Genomic DNA, 15979 nt, shown 5'->3' on the forward strand with positions numbered 1-15979 from the left:
CAGACCATGTGGTCTGACATCAGACCATGTGGAGTCGACCAATAGGAGTTCAAGTTTCCGGTACGCAAGCGCATTAGGTTGGACCGGCGTTCTCGTCTTCTGTTACGAATATTCCACTTTTCTGTTGAAACGTAGCTACTCGTTTAGCCGACAGGCTATTCAACATCCATGTAATCCGATGTCCAGATCGATTCGTGGCCATGCAGTTGTCACATGTCGATCTTCCGCGTTTTTGTTTTTACATAATTTTCTCATTATCGGTAACGATAACTGGCGTGGAATAGTTCGTCGCCTGTAACACGCTCGAACGTCGCGAGAGATCGATACCCCTGAGACAGTAACGTAGCCTTACGCTAGCGGATTTCGTCAATATTTCTAATACATCAAGGTCTGTTAAATTTTCTTCTTTTCTTTTCTTGTTTTTTTTCAATCTTTTCGCATCGATCAAAGTTTACCGAAAAGTCTAAATCAGATCATTTGAACTACGCATTTACAAATTACTAAATCGATTATGTTTCATTAGCATTTGAATATCGATTTTTTGATATCCTTATGTTGACCGTAATGTCACTAGCACGTAAGAGTACGACAGGATAATCGTGCGATTCGATTCAGAATTTCTGGAATATCTATTGCAACAGTTAGAACTTATCTTATTTTTCTTATTAAGGACGATGTTGAACTTGGATAGCGAGTCATTAATTTTAAAATATATCTACGCGTGATCGGAATATATCGCTGCGTGATCAGAATACGGAAAGACCAATCGATTACTGTCGTAGTCGTGTGGTTCTGTTTACCTGCGCTTGTATATATGTATATCCATATATCTACGTATATGTACGTATATTTTATGAAAGAAAAGTACTATATCTATCCGGTAGTACTTTAAAGAGGTCTTTGCCACTAACTTACTACGAGCCTGTTGGTTGTATGCTCTATCACGTGAACCGAAGAAAGAAACATATAACGTGTGTAACTTTAGACTTAACGAGACTTTTGTGCCCCGATGCAAAGCTAACGGAGGCATCCTACTTATCTCTCTTACAAAGGGAGGTTCATGAATAAAAACAAGCCGAGTTGAAATTGTGCCTGCCCTAACTCGCGCTCACGTGGCTAAAGATCGGTATCTATTGCTGTCTGGCACTTCTGTAATCACAACATATGTATTCGTTTAATTACATTAAATTATCAAATTATCAAAATTCCATAAACTGATTGGGAAATCGGTAAAAGTGTATTAAAATTTAAATTCAGGTATCTTATCGATTAACTATCGGGACACATGCTATTTTAATCGCTATATCTCAAGTGTATTGTAATCATACGAAACGTTGATATTAAAATTACAAAATCGTATTAAACGTAATTCGATTTGGTAGCTTCCAAAGAAGTATCTCACTAGCAAGAAATGAAAAATTTTCATTACGTTTTATAATCGGCAGTGAGCGAGTGAGTGAGACAGATAACAGAAGCACATGATTTTTTTTTACTTGACTCCTCTCGTGTCATCCGTAAACGTGGTTTTCGATCAAACAAAAGACACTTTTTCCGATACTAAGAACTTTGATCTTGAACGTACACAGTCGTCATACTACTGTGTTTACTTTAACTTACGTAAATCGATTTTACATACATTTCTGCAAGAACTCTTGTACGCGATAGCGAGTAGTCAGGTAATCGGTAAAGAAAATCGTGTAAATCAGTGGTTCTCAACGAGGACCATATGATCTCCCAGTGGGCCACGTTATATTTTTAGTTAATCGCAAATAAAATATGTAAATGAAAGTGGAAGATCACAGCTGTTTATAACGATACTCTGTATGAATAAAAATATAACATTTAAGCTACATTCAAAAGTGTCGACGAAAATTTCAGAATTAGTATGAAAATAGAAAAAGGAAATTGGATTTCTCTCTTTTTCTTTATTTGAATCTGATTGTAATCGATTTCTTCATCTACTATCAAAAACTCGTAATCGTATCACTATTACGGATATAGATGTTTATGCATAATCACGTTATGATTATATATATACGTAACACGATGCTAATTTAAATTTTTGTATGACGAATTGCAAAATTAATAAAATGTAAATATCTTATAATAATTTATGCATAATAAAAAAAATTATACAATTAGCTCGATCAATCGTGCAAGGTGACTTCCTTACGAAGATTTCTTCTTGCTTTTTCTGTTTTGTTTTTCATCTTCTTCCTCTTGTTTCTGACGTTCCAGTTCGAGCATACGTTGTTTTTTACGATGTATTGGTGTTTTTCCCAGCCAGGCTGTAATACAACATTACTGGAAGTTTGCGATTAATGATCAATATAATTACTTTATTAACATCAATTATTATTGATATGCTACTTAGAAATGCATCCTCTTCTTCGCGATAAACCGGGTCTTTAGTGCTCAGCGCATTTATTAATTCACCGTGTGTTAAAGGATGAGTTCTTAACTGTACCATTCGTTTTGTGGTCATTACCTGTATATCAAGATGTGCGAGTATAAAATACTGAGACGCGAGTAAAGATGTAAATTAGCGACGGTATTAACGCGATGATTTCTCTATCGATACCTCATTAATTGATGTCAATACAGTTCCGATAGTAAAGCCATCGCAAATTTTAGCCATAGCGGATGTATCGAATTGTCTACTAATTCCAGAATACTATAAATATATATAAAAAAGAAAAAATAATTTTTCTGATATACGATATACACAAGGTTAAAAATACGATATAATTTACGAATAAATAAAATCTAACTTTATATAATAAATCTTTCCACACAATAGACATAGTTCCATAATCTGGCCGGGGAACGTATATGACCTTATCATAAGTCTGATATAAAAGCTTTTGATCTCCATCCCAAGGAGAGTTTGAAGTTCCAATAAGAATCACCCTGTCTTCATTTGTTATATTCTTGACTAATTTAGGGAGATCTTTCTTCAAACGTTTTGGATCGGTTTTATCTGCTTTTGGAACTTTCTTGACAAATGGTTTTTCAGCACAATCCATAAATATGACTGATGGTTGCAATAAACGCGACATCTTGATAAAAAATTGAAAAAATATAAAATTTTTATTACACTTTGAAAATCAATATAATTACTTTGAAATCAATAATTAGATGTCATTTATTTTATTCCTTTTATCATTTTTAGAATACCTTTGATACTAAGTGAATAAGCATGATTAACCCTGACTTTCCAGGATATTTTCCAACGATATTAGCAGGCGTAATATCAAATAAAGTAGCACCAAGTTCTGTACAAATTGCATTTACTAACATTTTTTTACCACTACCATGTGGTCCAGCTATCAATACCGATCTTACTAGCGGTGTAAGTTCTCTAAGAGTACTGTTTCCCAAAGGGAGAATACAATATTCGGCTATTAATTGCCTTATGTCTCCTATTATGATAAATAATTTTGACAAATTAAAAAATTAGTATAGAAACATAAACTATAAAATATAATAATTTGTTTGTGTAACTTAACCAAGTGCTGGTAAAGGATCTTTTCCCTTTTCTCTTAAACTGTAATTAGCAAAAGATTTTTCGCCTTTAAAGTCATGGAGTGGAATTTCTCTATGAAGTTTAACAATGCCTTCTGTCACTAATTCTTCCAATAAAGATTCCATTGTTCTATCAGGAGTTAAATCTTTATCTTTCCTTTTCTTGTTCTTTTTCCCACTACGACGAATTCGTTTCTGTGTTTTTTTTGCACGTTTTCCTTTAAACCCTCTATCCCTATCTAATGCACTTTGAAGGGCTTCTATATCGGCTAATTATAGGGTTTCAATATTATTAACAATTTATCAATCGTATACATCAAGTAAGAAAAAAACAGATAACCATAACTTTATGCATTATTTAATTATTAAAATTCTACAAAAAGTTTACCTCTGAGTGCTTGGTCTACTGCAATTCTTACATCATGTTCAACTTCCTTAGTTTTTTCACTTTTTATCATACTTATGTATGGTAATTGTTCAGCATTCATGGATTCGTCTTTATTTTTCCATACTTCCTGGTACTTTTGATTAGCATGTATCAGTTCTGATAAAAAGTTTGATGAAATTAATTTAAAACCTTGCTCTGCTTCTTCTTCTGATTGCTCAGTTTCACTGTTTTTCTTTGATTTTGCTTTTTTCGATTTCTTGGACTCCTTTGACGATACTGCTGTAGATTTGCTTATGGTACTCTCGGTACCCTAAATGGAAAAACAACGTGGCTGCCTTGTTTTTGTATTTATTGTAGAAATGTAAATATTACCTGTCTACTAAATATGATCCTGGATCCACCACTCTCAGCAGATGGCAAATCAGGAATTTTTCCCGTTTCTTGAAAACAATTTTTTACCCAATTTCGAATTTCACTTCTTATATTTTCCTCCATTATAGCACTTTTTTCGTTACGTATTCTCTCCTTAGTCTCAATCATCATAGTTTCGTATTGTTCTTGGTATTTCATTTGTTTCTCGTATCTCTCTTGTCGAACTTTTTCAGCCTGTCTAGCATTTTCAGTAACTTCTTGACTTGGTTGAAGCATACCTTCGAAAGTATGTTTCAATATATTTACTGTTATTCTTTTATATTACAATTTGTTGTCATAGACAATAATTACCGATCAACAACATTTCATCGAGGCGTCTTTTTCGTATTTTTCGTCTAGTACTATACCCTCTCCAAATTTTTTGAATTTTTATTGCAGCTGCTCCTTCGGTCGATTTATCTTTTACCTCCATCTCCACTTTAATTCCCGATTTTTCTTTCATTTTACGAATTTCTTTTATAAACTGAAATCTTAGACGACCTTGTCTTGCACGCTCGTGAGCCTAAATCATTTCGATTACAAATCTTGTTATTATATATGTATAATAATTATTTATAGACGTACATGCATTACTTAGCTTTATTTTATCAGCAAATTTCGAATAAATATTATTCCATTTTTTTATCTTTAATTTTTTGTCTGAAAAATCTATATATACCTGTATAAGCCTTATCGCTTCAGATTCGGTGATACTTTTCGATAATATCACCTCGTCTAAAACCCCTGTATTTCTTAAAATATTTTCTATAAATTGTCGTCTTTCTTCAATTTCTTTTGAATGCTCGCGTCTAAAATATCTCGGTAGTTGAATCTCAATTTCTTGTGGAGTGATATTTAACTTTATCAAAATATCATCGAAATAACTATACTCCGAAAGATCTATCTCGACCAACTCGTGTTTCAACTCCAAGATTCTGCCAACGCATGAATCTAATAATTTTCTTAATAATACTCGCTTTTGCGGCTGTATTACTTGGTCGTAACACAGTTCTAACTTATTAGAGACAATGATATACTTCACGTATAATTCTGAGATTATATTACGAGCCTGTATACGATCCTTTTGCGGCCTGGCGTTTTGCAGACTCGTGTCTGTTTGAACAAGTTCCTCTAAAATGGTTTGTGCGTTTTTCCAAAGCTCATCGTATGTTGCACTCGACATTACGAAAATACTTTGTTTTCGATCTATGAATAAAGTACTTTCTCAACAATATGTTGAACGATAGTAGGAAAAAGCACTTGGTTTTGTTTATTATCAGAATCGTAACAATCGTTAATATCCTAGCAACCACGGAGTTCTTTATTACTCTCGGTAACAGTATAAATATCCTCTTCCTTGTATCGATGTCGACGTATTATGTATAGTTATTATAAACATATTGAATAATGTAAGATTAAGATAAACATAAATGTAACTCTTATTCGAGAACTTAAATTAGTTCGCTGCTAAACGCACGTTGCATAAAAAAAGTATAACGAAAATATTAACGCTCGTATTGATAACTTGCATCGCTGACGAAATACAAGGGGACTTAATTAAGTTTATAAAAAGACTAAATTCAATTGAATAGATTTTGATTCAAATTGCATGTTGGTTGCAGCATACAAGAGGGAGTTCGATGCAACCAGCTATTCTTGTAACATGCTTCGGAGCGTTCCGGTTGTCTGTTTCAAAACGTCATCCTAGGTGATCGTTTGTTCGCGAAAATAATTTCTGTAAATACGGTTCACCACCGATCAAAGGTGGTGATGAGAAGAAAGCATTCGCAGTAATGGCGTCGGCATTGGAGCAGTTTGTAAATAATGTGCGGACGCTTTCGAAACAAGGTGCGACAGATGTTTAAACCTTCCCTGTATTCTTCTGAACATAACCTATAAGGGCAATAATTCGCAAATAATTCTTTATTAAAATCTTTTGCATTCCTATGAAATAGCCTCTTTATCAGAAAATTAATACACGCGTTTGTAATATCTGTTTCGTATAGTATTAAATAATCCTTTTAATTAATCTCATTCATATCCTTCGGAGATCCGATTTCTACATTAGGCCTATATGTCTGACCAAATTCTAAACACGTATATCAATATTTCACTTTGTAGTACTTAAACGCGAAATGCTGATATTGGACATATAAGGAAGAATGTATTTGTTTCTGTTTAATAAGTATTTGTGTTGTACATGTATAATATAAATATATTATTCTTTAAAGGTAATTTTCGAGAACTATGTGAAATAATAAGTAAAAGCACAGATGTGTTAATAAAAAATGGACAGCACCTAGATAACGTTCTGGAAACGTTAGATCTGCAACAACATTCTTTAGGTATCTTGGCAGTGCTGTGTGTGAAATTTTCACTGTCTAATCCTAGTGGTGCGAATACTGCAGACACTTACAAACCATTATTTAATCAGGTTCAAGAATTTATCATTGGTTGTAACGGAGAGCAAGTTAGATTTGCTCCTGATACATGTAAGTTTTCATCTGTTCTTTCCTAAAGAAAAATTTAAATCTTTTTTAAACACTGATAACCTTATTTTGCTTATAATTTATGTTATAGATGCAGAATTATGTCATTTATTTACACAAAAATTAGTTGAATTGCAAATACCTTTGCGTGGTATTGAATTATTGTGTCGTGCAATACGTAAAATTCAACTTTTTGGTAGCCAACTAACTTCTATACATGCTGATCTCTGCCAACTATGTCTTTTGTCTAAATGTTTCAAACCTTCTCTTGAATTTCTTGACATAGATATTACGGGCATCAGTCAAGAAGGAGGGCAATTTGATTCAAAATACTTTTTGCTTTATTATTATTATGGTGGTATAATATACACAGCACTGAAGAACTATAATAGAGCATTATACTTTTTTGAAGTATGTGTTACAACACCTGCAATGGCAGTTAGTTACATTATGTTAGAGGCCTACAAAAAGTACATCCTGGTCTCTTTAATAATGCATGGGAAAGTTCTAAACCTACCTAGGTACACGAGTCAAGTGGTCAATAGGTACATGAAGCCTCTGAGTCAACAATATCAAGAACTGGCCACAGCTTATCTAATGAATAGCTGCGAAGAAGTACAGAAGGTTATCACCAAATATCAACAACTTTTTACAAGAGATCACAATATGGGACTTGTAAAACAAGTGCTCAGCTATTTGTACAAGAAAAATATACAAAGGTTGACAAAGACTTTTTTGACGCTTAGTTTAAGTGATGTGGCAAGCAGAGTTCAACTCGCTGGACCTGCTGATGCAGAAAGATACATATTAAACATGGTAAATACATTTTTTTTTGTAAATATAATATGATGCATCTAGAACATTAATTAATGACGGATATATTATATATTTAGATCGAAGATGGAGAGATTTTTGCAACAATTAATCAAAAGGATGGTATGGTAGTGTTTCATGATGATCCAGAAAAATATAATTCACCGCAAATGTTGGCAAACCTAGAGAAGGAGATGGCGACATGTATGGAATTAGATAAGCGAGTACTTGAAATGGAAGAAGAAGTTGTTCTCACACCACAATATGTTCGAAAAGCATGCGGGCAAAATGATCAAGATGATCAGACAGCTGGACCTGCTCCAACAAATGTTACAAATGTGCAAGGTCAATCTAAACATAACGCCTATTCCATGTAACATATACACGTCGTTGTGCGTTATCTTTATTAAAAAACAGAAAACAAATGGAGAAAATCTTGTTAAAAGCCAAGACTTAAATATTTATAAGCCTGTTTTGGATGAAGATGAAAATCCACAATTTTTGACGAAACTACTCTGGCATTCATACGAAAAATAATGCAAAAAAATATTAAAAATTAAAAAAAGTTACTTCTATAATAAGTCGTAAGCTTGTTCTGAATCTCTGAAACCAAAGGCTGAACAATAAATTGTAAATTATAACACGTGTCTGTGAAGGAGTTACCAACTCAAGTATACTTTATTTCCTAAGCCTTATATAACTAATTTTTGTACAAAATATATTATGCATACAGAATGAAATTTAAAATTATTTCCTCGATAATTACTCAACATCTGAAGCAGGCTTTACAAATAATATGAAAGCAAAAGGAAATTTTACATGGTGTAGTTAGAATATTGTAGTTCTTAACTACAAGATTATCACATTTTTAACAAAAAATAATTATGCTACATCAATTCATACAAGGGCATTTTCATAGGAGTTCATAAAATCAAGTTCGTTACACATAATGCAACAATGATATATGTACATATATTTGTCACAGAAACAAAAGTGATGAACACAGATATAATTACAATTCATGAAAAAAACGCTCAATGCACAATTGTGCCAGGTAAGTGAAGTACGCTTTTTACAATAAAATCTGAAGTGATCCATTGATATAAACATTTAATATACTAGATGAATGTGCTATTGCAATTGTTTTATTCTAAACTTAACAAAGTAACATAAAAATGATTTAGGTTATTAGAAAGGATATTTCATAATTTTATTTACATCTTGTATCAAGTAATCTGGAATGTATAGGAAATATTTCTTTATATAGCTACTGTTTATTACATCACTTTGTCTTCACTGAATGCTACATAAATATCCAGACCAGTTCATGGTGTATATTTATTTTTAGTTTTAAGTGTTTTTCTTTCATGTGTAATAATGACATGATGAAAATTTTAAGATAACAATTTTTTTATTTCTGCAAAAACCATTTGATATATTTCTTCTTTATTTCTCGATCCATCAATGAATGTTATCGTCTTGTATAAATCTTTGTCTTTCATTAATTCATCCATATGTTTCAAATATTCTGGCCATACAGCCTTTTCAAAGTACCCGGGACCATCTGGGGGATCATAAATTCTTTCCACCCTTCTTTTTTGGCATTCTTCTTTATTTAAGGTTAAAAAATATTTTCTATCGCATAAATCGGAAATAACCTTACACTTAAAAAGTAAAAAACCATCGAGTATTAGAACGTTCTTCTCGTTCGTTTCTGCGAAATTACTTTTGTTCGGCAATGATTCAATTAATTTTAAAACATCTGATTGCATTTTATCCATATCTATGCTAGTTATAACTTCGAAGTTCAGTTGATCGAGTTCCACTATTTTTATATGACGTGGATCATCTATTGGCAAAAAATAGTCATCTTGATTTATTGTAACTGAATTTTTTAATTCCTTATGAAGTCTCTTAGTCAAAGTAGATTTTCCACCACAAGTTACACCAGAAAGACCAATTACAATCAATTTTTTTGGAAACATTTCAAGCTGCTTATTATTAATTTTCTTTCTCTTACATAGTTGATAAAAATGGAGTAATCTGGACTTTAATGAGGTAATGTAAGTGATGTAATATAGTTATATAACTCATCTTTCAAGTCACTGTCTATTTATTGACTGAATGATAAATTGAAATTCATCTATTTGTATTTTCATATAGAATCTATGATTCATGAAATTTATTTAATTTATCATATGAAAAATATGGCTTGACATGATAAATAGTGAAGAATACTAATCCACCAATGAAACATAAACCTAAAATAGCAGGTATCATTAAGGCTACATTCTGAGAACCAAAAAGTGATCGTATTCTATTATCATCAATAAATGGTAGACCAATCACCCATACAGTATAATAAAAAAATGAAACTAACGTCACTATTAATATTACTTTACCTTTTTCACAATCACTATTGAACATTTTATAATTTCAATTTAGAATACATTGAAATTTAACATTTATATGAATATGTCAAATCATTGAAATATTGTTTTTATGTATGTTAAGAAAGAAATGGTGCTTTTTATACAGAATGTAATTAAATGTTTTGTACATCCATGTGCACTTGTTTTATGCATAGAATAGAAAATACTTGAATGAATGTAATAATTCTCTAAGTAAGTTAAAAAATATAAGAATGATACATCACAAATTATTGATCCACATATTCTTGTTCAAACTTCTTGAAATCTTCTTCAGTGAATACAGTAGTTTCAGGTTCCTTAGGTTTTTCTTTCTTTGGAATATATTTTTTCTTTATTGCTCGATTCAATAACTATAATCAAATTAACAACATTTATAATTTCTTGAAAAAGCTATTCTAAATGTTTAAGAGTACCTTGTTTGCTGTGTCTGGATTGATGCGATTGCTGCTAAGCATAAGAAGCCCTTGCACATTCTCATCTGTAGGATCCTTTTCTGCCTCTAATCGTTTTTTGGTTTCATAAACAGTCACTTTACTTGATCGTCCAAGTATTGTGCCTAGATCTACGAGAAAAATGTATAACTTTTACCGACTGATAAACAGCCTACTACAAGTATTGTGTGACTTCAAATAACACGTATATGTACCTGTTTTGTCATTTTTTGATAATACTCTATGTTTTGGGGGAATCAAGTCCAATGTACCCTTATATTTTACGTGTTTCCTCTTCTTTTTCTCTACAAAATAGAAAGCTTGCATTACTTGTGAAGTTAACAGCTAAACACAAATCTATAACCTATATGAATTTGATACAAACCCTGTTTTAAACTCTTTTCATAACCTAGTAATTCAAGCCCTTTATTCACAAGTGAATTTGACATTTTTGTTACGTATTAATCAGCAAAAGAAAATATAAGCATCTTTCAATAGCAAAAGTGCCAACTATATAGAAAATGTTCCTGATAAGGGCGCCAATAAATTTGAAATATCTTTTACTATTTCGTATCTTAAATCATACGTGTTATACGTACTAAACTAATATAAACATTTACATACTTTGTACATAGTATCTATTTATGGTCATTGTTATCATTATTTTTTAGGTATCATTATAATCTAGTAATAGTAAGGGTTTTTCTAGTGAAAAGTCTCAACATTTGCGTTTGCATTTTTTGTTTAATTAATAAAGATCTTAGAAATTATGATAAAAAAGTAAATACTAGAACTTTCGTAAATGTCCATATCATACGTAGGATGTATGAACAAACAATCGATATGATACTTTCAGTTTATTTGAACACACTTTATGTACTTGGTTGTCAAACACGCAAATAATAACCAGTGACAAGTGATAGTGTATCAATGGTTTTTAACCTTTTGATTTAATACTTTGAAAACCAGTAGAGGAATTATATTTAATACACGAAAATGCACGACGCTTACAAAGAAACATCGATATTAAATATTTCTGTTCAAATAGAGTCTATGGCTGCGTATGGTAGGTAACTCATAACCTTTATATGAAAAGCTTTTAATTAGTCGATTGACTTAGCTTTCTAAGACAGTCAATCTTTAATCATTTAGACTAATTAATACTGTTACTTGATTTTTTATTTAATTTTATATACATATAAATGAAGTAAAGTGAATAGGAATGAATTATTTCAGATGACAATTTGTTAATCGGTACAAGAGAGGGTCATCTCCTGATGTATAACGTTCCATCTGTATCAGATGAAAGTCATAAATTAGAATTATTACGTCATAGTAAAAATTTTAATAAAAAACGGATCACACAGATAGATGTTGTACCAGAATATAATTTATTGATAATATTAACAGGTATTTGTTTCTTTGTGTTTTGAATTATATGGGATCCAAACTAACTTATTATTTCTTTTATAGATAATATAGTGTGTGTTCATGATTTGAATTCTCCAAATTTTCAACAAATTTACCAACTACCAAAAACTCGTGGTGCTACATTATTTACTTTAGCAATACAATCAACAGAGTGTTCAACTAGTAATAAAAATACAGTTGTGCACTTATGTGTTGCTGTAAAACGTAAGCTACAGTTCTACTGTTCCATAGGAAAAAAATTTGAGGAATTGAAAAAGTTTGAGCTATCTGTACCAGATATACCACGAGAATTAGCTTGGTATAGTATATTGCATGTATGTTACAAAATAAGTAATTTAGTTCTGTAGAATTATAAGATTTGCCTTAATTATAACATAGGTGTGGTGAATCACTGATTTTGGGTTTCCGTGGTTTGTCTTATACAATTTTGACCATGGATGAAAAGCCCAAAGAATTATTTCCAACTGGAAAGTCTCCTGAACCAAGTATTACAAAATTGTCTGATGATTCTTTCGTATTAGGCAAAGATTCTCAATCATTTGTTATGGATACAAAAGGTGAATTGGTTCAACATAATCCAGTTAAATGGTCCGATACACCAAGTGCAATAGGTACACAATTTAGAATGACTATTTGATATTTCTAGTTATTATATTTTAATATCACATTCATTATTTCAGCATGGGATGATCCTTATCTACTTGGAATTGTACATGACACATTAGAAGTATATACTATAGAAGGTTGCATACACATTCAAACGATAAAAGACTTGAACAAAGCTAGACTTATATATAGATGTAAACAAGGAAAGATTTTTGTAGCGTCTATTAGTCACATCTGGTGTGTCAGAGCAGTCGATGTAACACTACAAATTAGAACATTACTTGAACAAAACCAGTTTCAGCTCGCGCTGAAACTAACTGTACGTAAACGATATTTTTATTTATTTAATATTATCAAATGGAATTGTAGATACATTACAGCAATTAAAATATTTCGTGTATTATTACAGAGTTTATTGGATATAACCGAAGAAGAAAAAATTAAACAGACATATAAAATACAGACATTGTACGCACATTACCTTTTTAGTAACAAAAGATTTCAAGAGGCAATGGATTTATTTTTAAAGTTAGGAACAGATCCATATGAAGTGATTAGATTGTTTCCTGATTTAGTTACACTATCAAGCAATAATCCTGAACTCAATGATTCAACAGCCAGTTTGTCAAAACTACAAGATCATGATTTAGAAAAAGGTTTGCGCGCATTAATAGTTTTTCTTACCGAAGTTAGATTTCAGTTAGTGAATGATACAAAAGCAGAAAAAAGTATGACAGCAGTAGCTACCGAACAGCTTTTAAAAATTATAGACACGACTCTGTTAAAATGTTATTTGCAGGTAATAATTTACAGTTGATAGAATTTAATAATTTTAGTCGAATTTGTATTAGAGAGTATTTTTTTTTTTTTTTAGACGACTGATGCATTGGTAGCGCCGTTACTTAGATTAAACCATTGTCATCTAGCAGAAGCTGAGAAAACGTTACTAATGTATCAAAAGTATCCTGAGCTTATCATATTGTATCAAACTAAAGGGCAGCATAGGAAAGCTTTGGAACTTCTTGAAAAACATGCTAAAGAAAATGATCCTAGTCTCAGGGGCACCGAGAGAACAATACAATACTTGCAGCATCTTGGCAAAGATCATATGGATTTAATTTTAAAATTTGCTGGTTGGGTTCTGAATGAAGATCCAGAACAAGGACTTCGAATTTTTATGGAAGATATACAGGTAACGTTAGATATATCGTAATATTTTATCTTTATTTCGGTAATGGTTTTATCAATTTCATAAGTAGTGTATTTGTAATTATAGGAAGTTGAGCAGTTGCCAAGACCAAAAGTATTGGATTATCTTCTTCGTTGTTACAAAGATTTAGTTATAACGTATTTGGAGCATGTAGTACATATTTGGAATGAAACTAATTCACTGTGTCATAATGTTTTAATACATCAGTATAAAGAGAAGTGTTTAGCATCTATGAGCGATAATGCTACACCAGCTGAAAAACAAGCAGGTCAACATATTAGACAAAAATTACAACAGTTTTTAGAGAAATCTGTATATTACACTCCAGAGACGATATTAGTACATTTTCCGTTTGATAATTTATTCGAGGAACGTGCAATTATTCTTGGACGACTGGGACGCCACGAACAAGCCATATCGATATATATTAGTATTCTTAATGATATACCAAAGGCGACCGAGTATTGTCACAATGTATACAACAGGTATCAAAGTAAGTATTAATTTGTATATTCAAGGGACTGACTTACAAATTTATATAATTATTTTTCTACTACTTCGAAATGAAGAAGCTGCAGATAAACAAAAACAGTCTGACGATGCAGATAAGGTTTACGTAATGCTTATTCAACAGCTATTGAAACCTGATAACGATGGTGTTTTGAAAACAGGTAAAAGTTGATTGTGTACAATACCAAATTCGCTTTTAAATAGTAAAAGTAAGTATATATTTAAAACAATATTTATTAGGATGTAGTTCCGAGATTCAACGTACAGCGCAACCTGATTTGGAAATGGCACTTGAATTACTTGAAAAACATGCATCAAAAATAAATCCATTGAAGGCATTAGATGTTCTACCAGATACAGTGCCGATAGGAAGAATAAAACACTTTTTAGAAGTTAGTTTGCAGGAGAAACTGAATGCTAGAAGACGAATACAAGTTTTGAAAGGTTTACTTTATGCTGAACACTTACAAGTGCAGGAGCAACGTATGCATTATGAATCGCAAAACGTTCTTATGACGGAATTTAACATATGTCCAGTATGTAAGAAAAGATTTGGCAATCAGAGGTTTGTATTTATACATTTTACAAGTAATATAGTTTAATCTTTGTTGCTAAATTCAATCATAATATAAATTACTTTTTGCAGCGCATTCGCTAGGTATCCGAACGGCGACATTGTACACTATTCGTGTCAAGATCGTAGAGCATAACGAAGAAATAATTTAAATAATGTATTCGTATGAACATATAATTTATATGTATTTATATTAAACAATTTAAAATGTATACTGCAGTGTATTTATGCTCGTGTTATGTATATAAATGTATACATTTTTCCATTTGCCTTCCTTTTAAAACTTTTGTGATCTAGTCTTAAGCTTTGTTTAATTTTGTAATACAAACAATGATACATAATTTACAATTTATTTCCCTCCAAAAGAACACCGAGAACGACTGTTGGAAGAAAACTGCATAAAATGCTACGATACTTGTTGCATATACGCGTGTATATATACATATGTTAATTTTTCAATTTTAGAATTTAAGAAAGGTCAAATAATATGAAAATAAAGATGTCGTAACATATCGGTATTGTGTTATTTTCTGGTAACAAAAAGAAATTTTTTTTACGTGCTTCATGTACGTTCGTTTCATTGCTTTTATATCAAACTCTTCTAAATTTCTTTCGATTTTCGAATATTTAAATTGTATTTTTTGTCACAATGTAACAACTTTTCCAAGTTTTCATAACAATGTGTAACAGAGAGGATGGGGCGTGCCGGTCCAGAAAATGGGTAAACGGGACTAGTGATGTCATAAGCTATCTTGTATTCCTACGCCAGTTGTTATAAGGCAGGTACCTACTATGCTGATATAAATGTAGCCGTAAAGGTGAATGCTTTATTAATTAAATCTTTTAGTAGAATAAAAAATTAATTACTTTTAGGGTTGTTTGCTACACAATAGATTAATCGTAATATCGACATCGATCAGATTATTATTTATACATTTATAAAAAATGCATAGATGTCTTAAGTTAATTACTGTACATTTTTAATTTTAATGAAAATGGGTGGTAGTAATGCATCGTATAGGAATAAAATTCAACGTTACTTGCAAATTCGTCAATAACCTTAAAAATTGAAGGATCATTATCATTATTCAAACATAATAATTATCGAGGAATTGTATCATGTTGAATGTAGCAATGTTTCTCGTTGAAAACAATCGTA

General features: G+C 31.4%; 6 protein-coding genes across 7 annotated transcripts; 2 read left to right on the plus strand and 4 right to left on the minus strand.

Moving 5' to 3' along the window:
• The first annotated feature begins 41 nt into the window (after positions 1-41).
• LOC128885823 (COP9 signalosome complex subunit 3) lies at positions 42-8051 on the plus strand. Its single transcript, XM_054140132.1, has 5 exons — positions 42-388; positions 5947-6172; positions 6556-6816; positions 6905-7629; positions 7707-8051. Exons 2-5 carry the CDS (start codon positions 6118-6120, stop codon positions 8001-8003), a joined length of 1338 nt encoding a protein of 445 aa, XP_053996107.1. The 5' UTR covers positions 42-388; positions 5947-6117; the 3' UTR covers positions 8004-8051.
• Positions 2110-5661, minus strand: LOC128885815 (dynein regulatory complex protein 11). 2 transcript variants are annotated; one of them, XM_054140118.1, is made up of 10 exons: positions 5004-5661; positions 4637-4847; positions 4286-4563; positions 3914-4223; positions 3510-3794; positions 3178-3422; positions 2772-3059; positions 2582-2674; positions 2371-2488; positions 2110-2288 (listed from the first exon to the last, which is right to left on the minus strand). In XM_054140118.1, the coding sequence occupies exons 1-10, from the start codon at positions 5505-5507 to the stop codon at positions 2170-2172; spliced, it is 2451 nt and encodes an 816-aa protein (XP_053996093.1). In that variant the 5' UTR covers positions 5508-5661; the 3' UTR covers positions 2110-2169. The 2 variants fall into 2 exon arrangements, with proteins under 2 accessions (XP_053996093.1, XP_053996094.1); XM_054140119.1 differs by lacking the exon at positions 2582-2674.
• A 525-nt stretch (positions 8052-8576) lies between the features above and the next one.
• LOC128885839 (nicotinamide riboside kinase 1) lies at positions 8577-9611 on the minus strand. The gene has a single exon (XM_054140149.1). It carries the CDS (start codon positions 9609-9611, stop codon positions 9021-9023), a length of 591 nt encoding a protein of 196 aa, XP_053996124.1. The 3' UTR covers positions 8577-9020.
• On the minus strand, positions 9595-10062 carry LOC128885845 (uncharacterized). Its single transcript, XM_054140158.1, has one exon. The coding sequence runs from the start codon at positions 10051-10053 to the stop codon at positions 9793-9795; it is 261 nt and encodes an 86-aa protein (XP_053996133.1). The 5' UTR covers positions 10054-10062; the 3' UTR covers positions 9595-9792.
• A 211-nt stretch (positions 10063-10273) lies between these two features.
• Positions 10274-11089, minus strand: LOC128885841 (active regulator of SIRT1-like). The gene is made up of 4 exons (XM_054140151.1): positions 10875-11089; positions 10705-10794; positions 10472-10620; positions 10274-10408 (listed from the first exon to the last, which is right to left on the minus strand). Exons 1-4 carry the CDS (start codon positions 10936-10938, stop codon positions 10286-10288), a joined length of 426 nt encoding a protein of 141 aa, XP_053996126.1. The 5' UTR covers positions 10939-11089; the 3' UTR covers positions 10274-10285.
• Positions 11090-11322: 233 nt separating this feature from the next.
• On the plus strand, positions 11323-15332 carry LOC128885814 (vam6/Vps39-like protein). The gene is made up of 11 exons (XM_054140117.1): positions 11323-11555; positions 11726-11899; positions 11963-12218; positions 12299-12531; positions 12601-12845; positions 12936-13325; positions 13401-13718; positions 13803-14229; positions 14306-14407; positions 14487-14811; positions 14893-15332. The coding sequence occupies exons 1-11, from the start codon at positions 11486-11488 to the stop codon at positions 14954-14956; spliced, it is 2604 nt and encodes an 867-aa protein (XP_053996092.1). The 5' UTR covers positions 11323-11485; the 3' UTR covers positions 14957-15332.
• The last annotated feature ends 647 nt before the right edge of the window (positions 15333-15979 follow it).

The sequence above is a fragment of the Hylaeus anthracinus genome, unplaced genomic scaffold (genome assembly GCF_026225885.1).
Source record: "Hylaeus anthracinus isolate JK02 unplaced genomic scaffold, UHH_iyHylAnth1.0_haploid 11982, whole genome shotgun sequence".
NCBI lineage: Eukaryota > Metazoa > Arthropoda > Insecta > Hymenoptera > Colletidae > Hylaeus > Hylaeus anthracinus.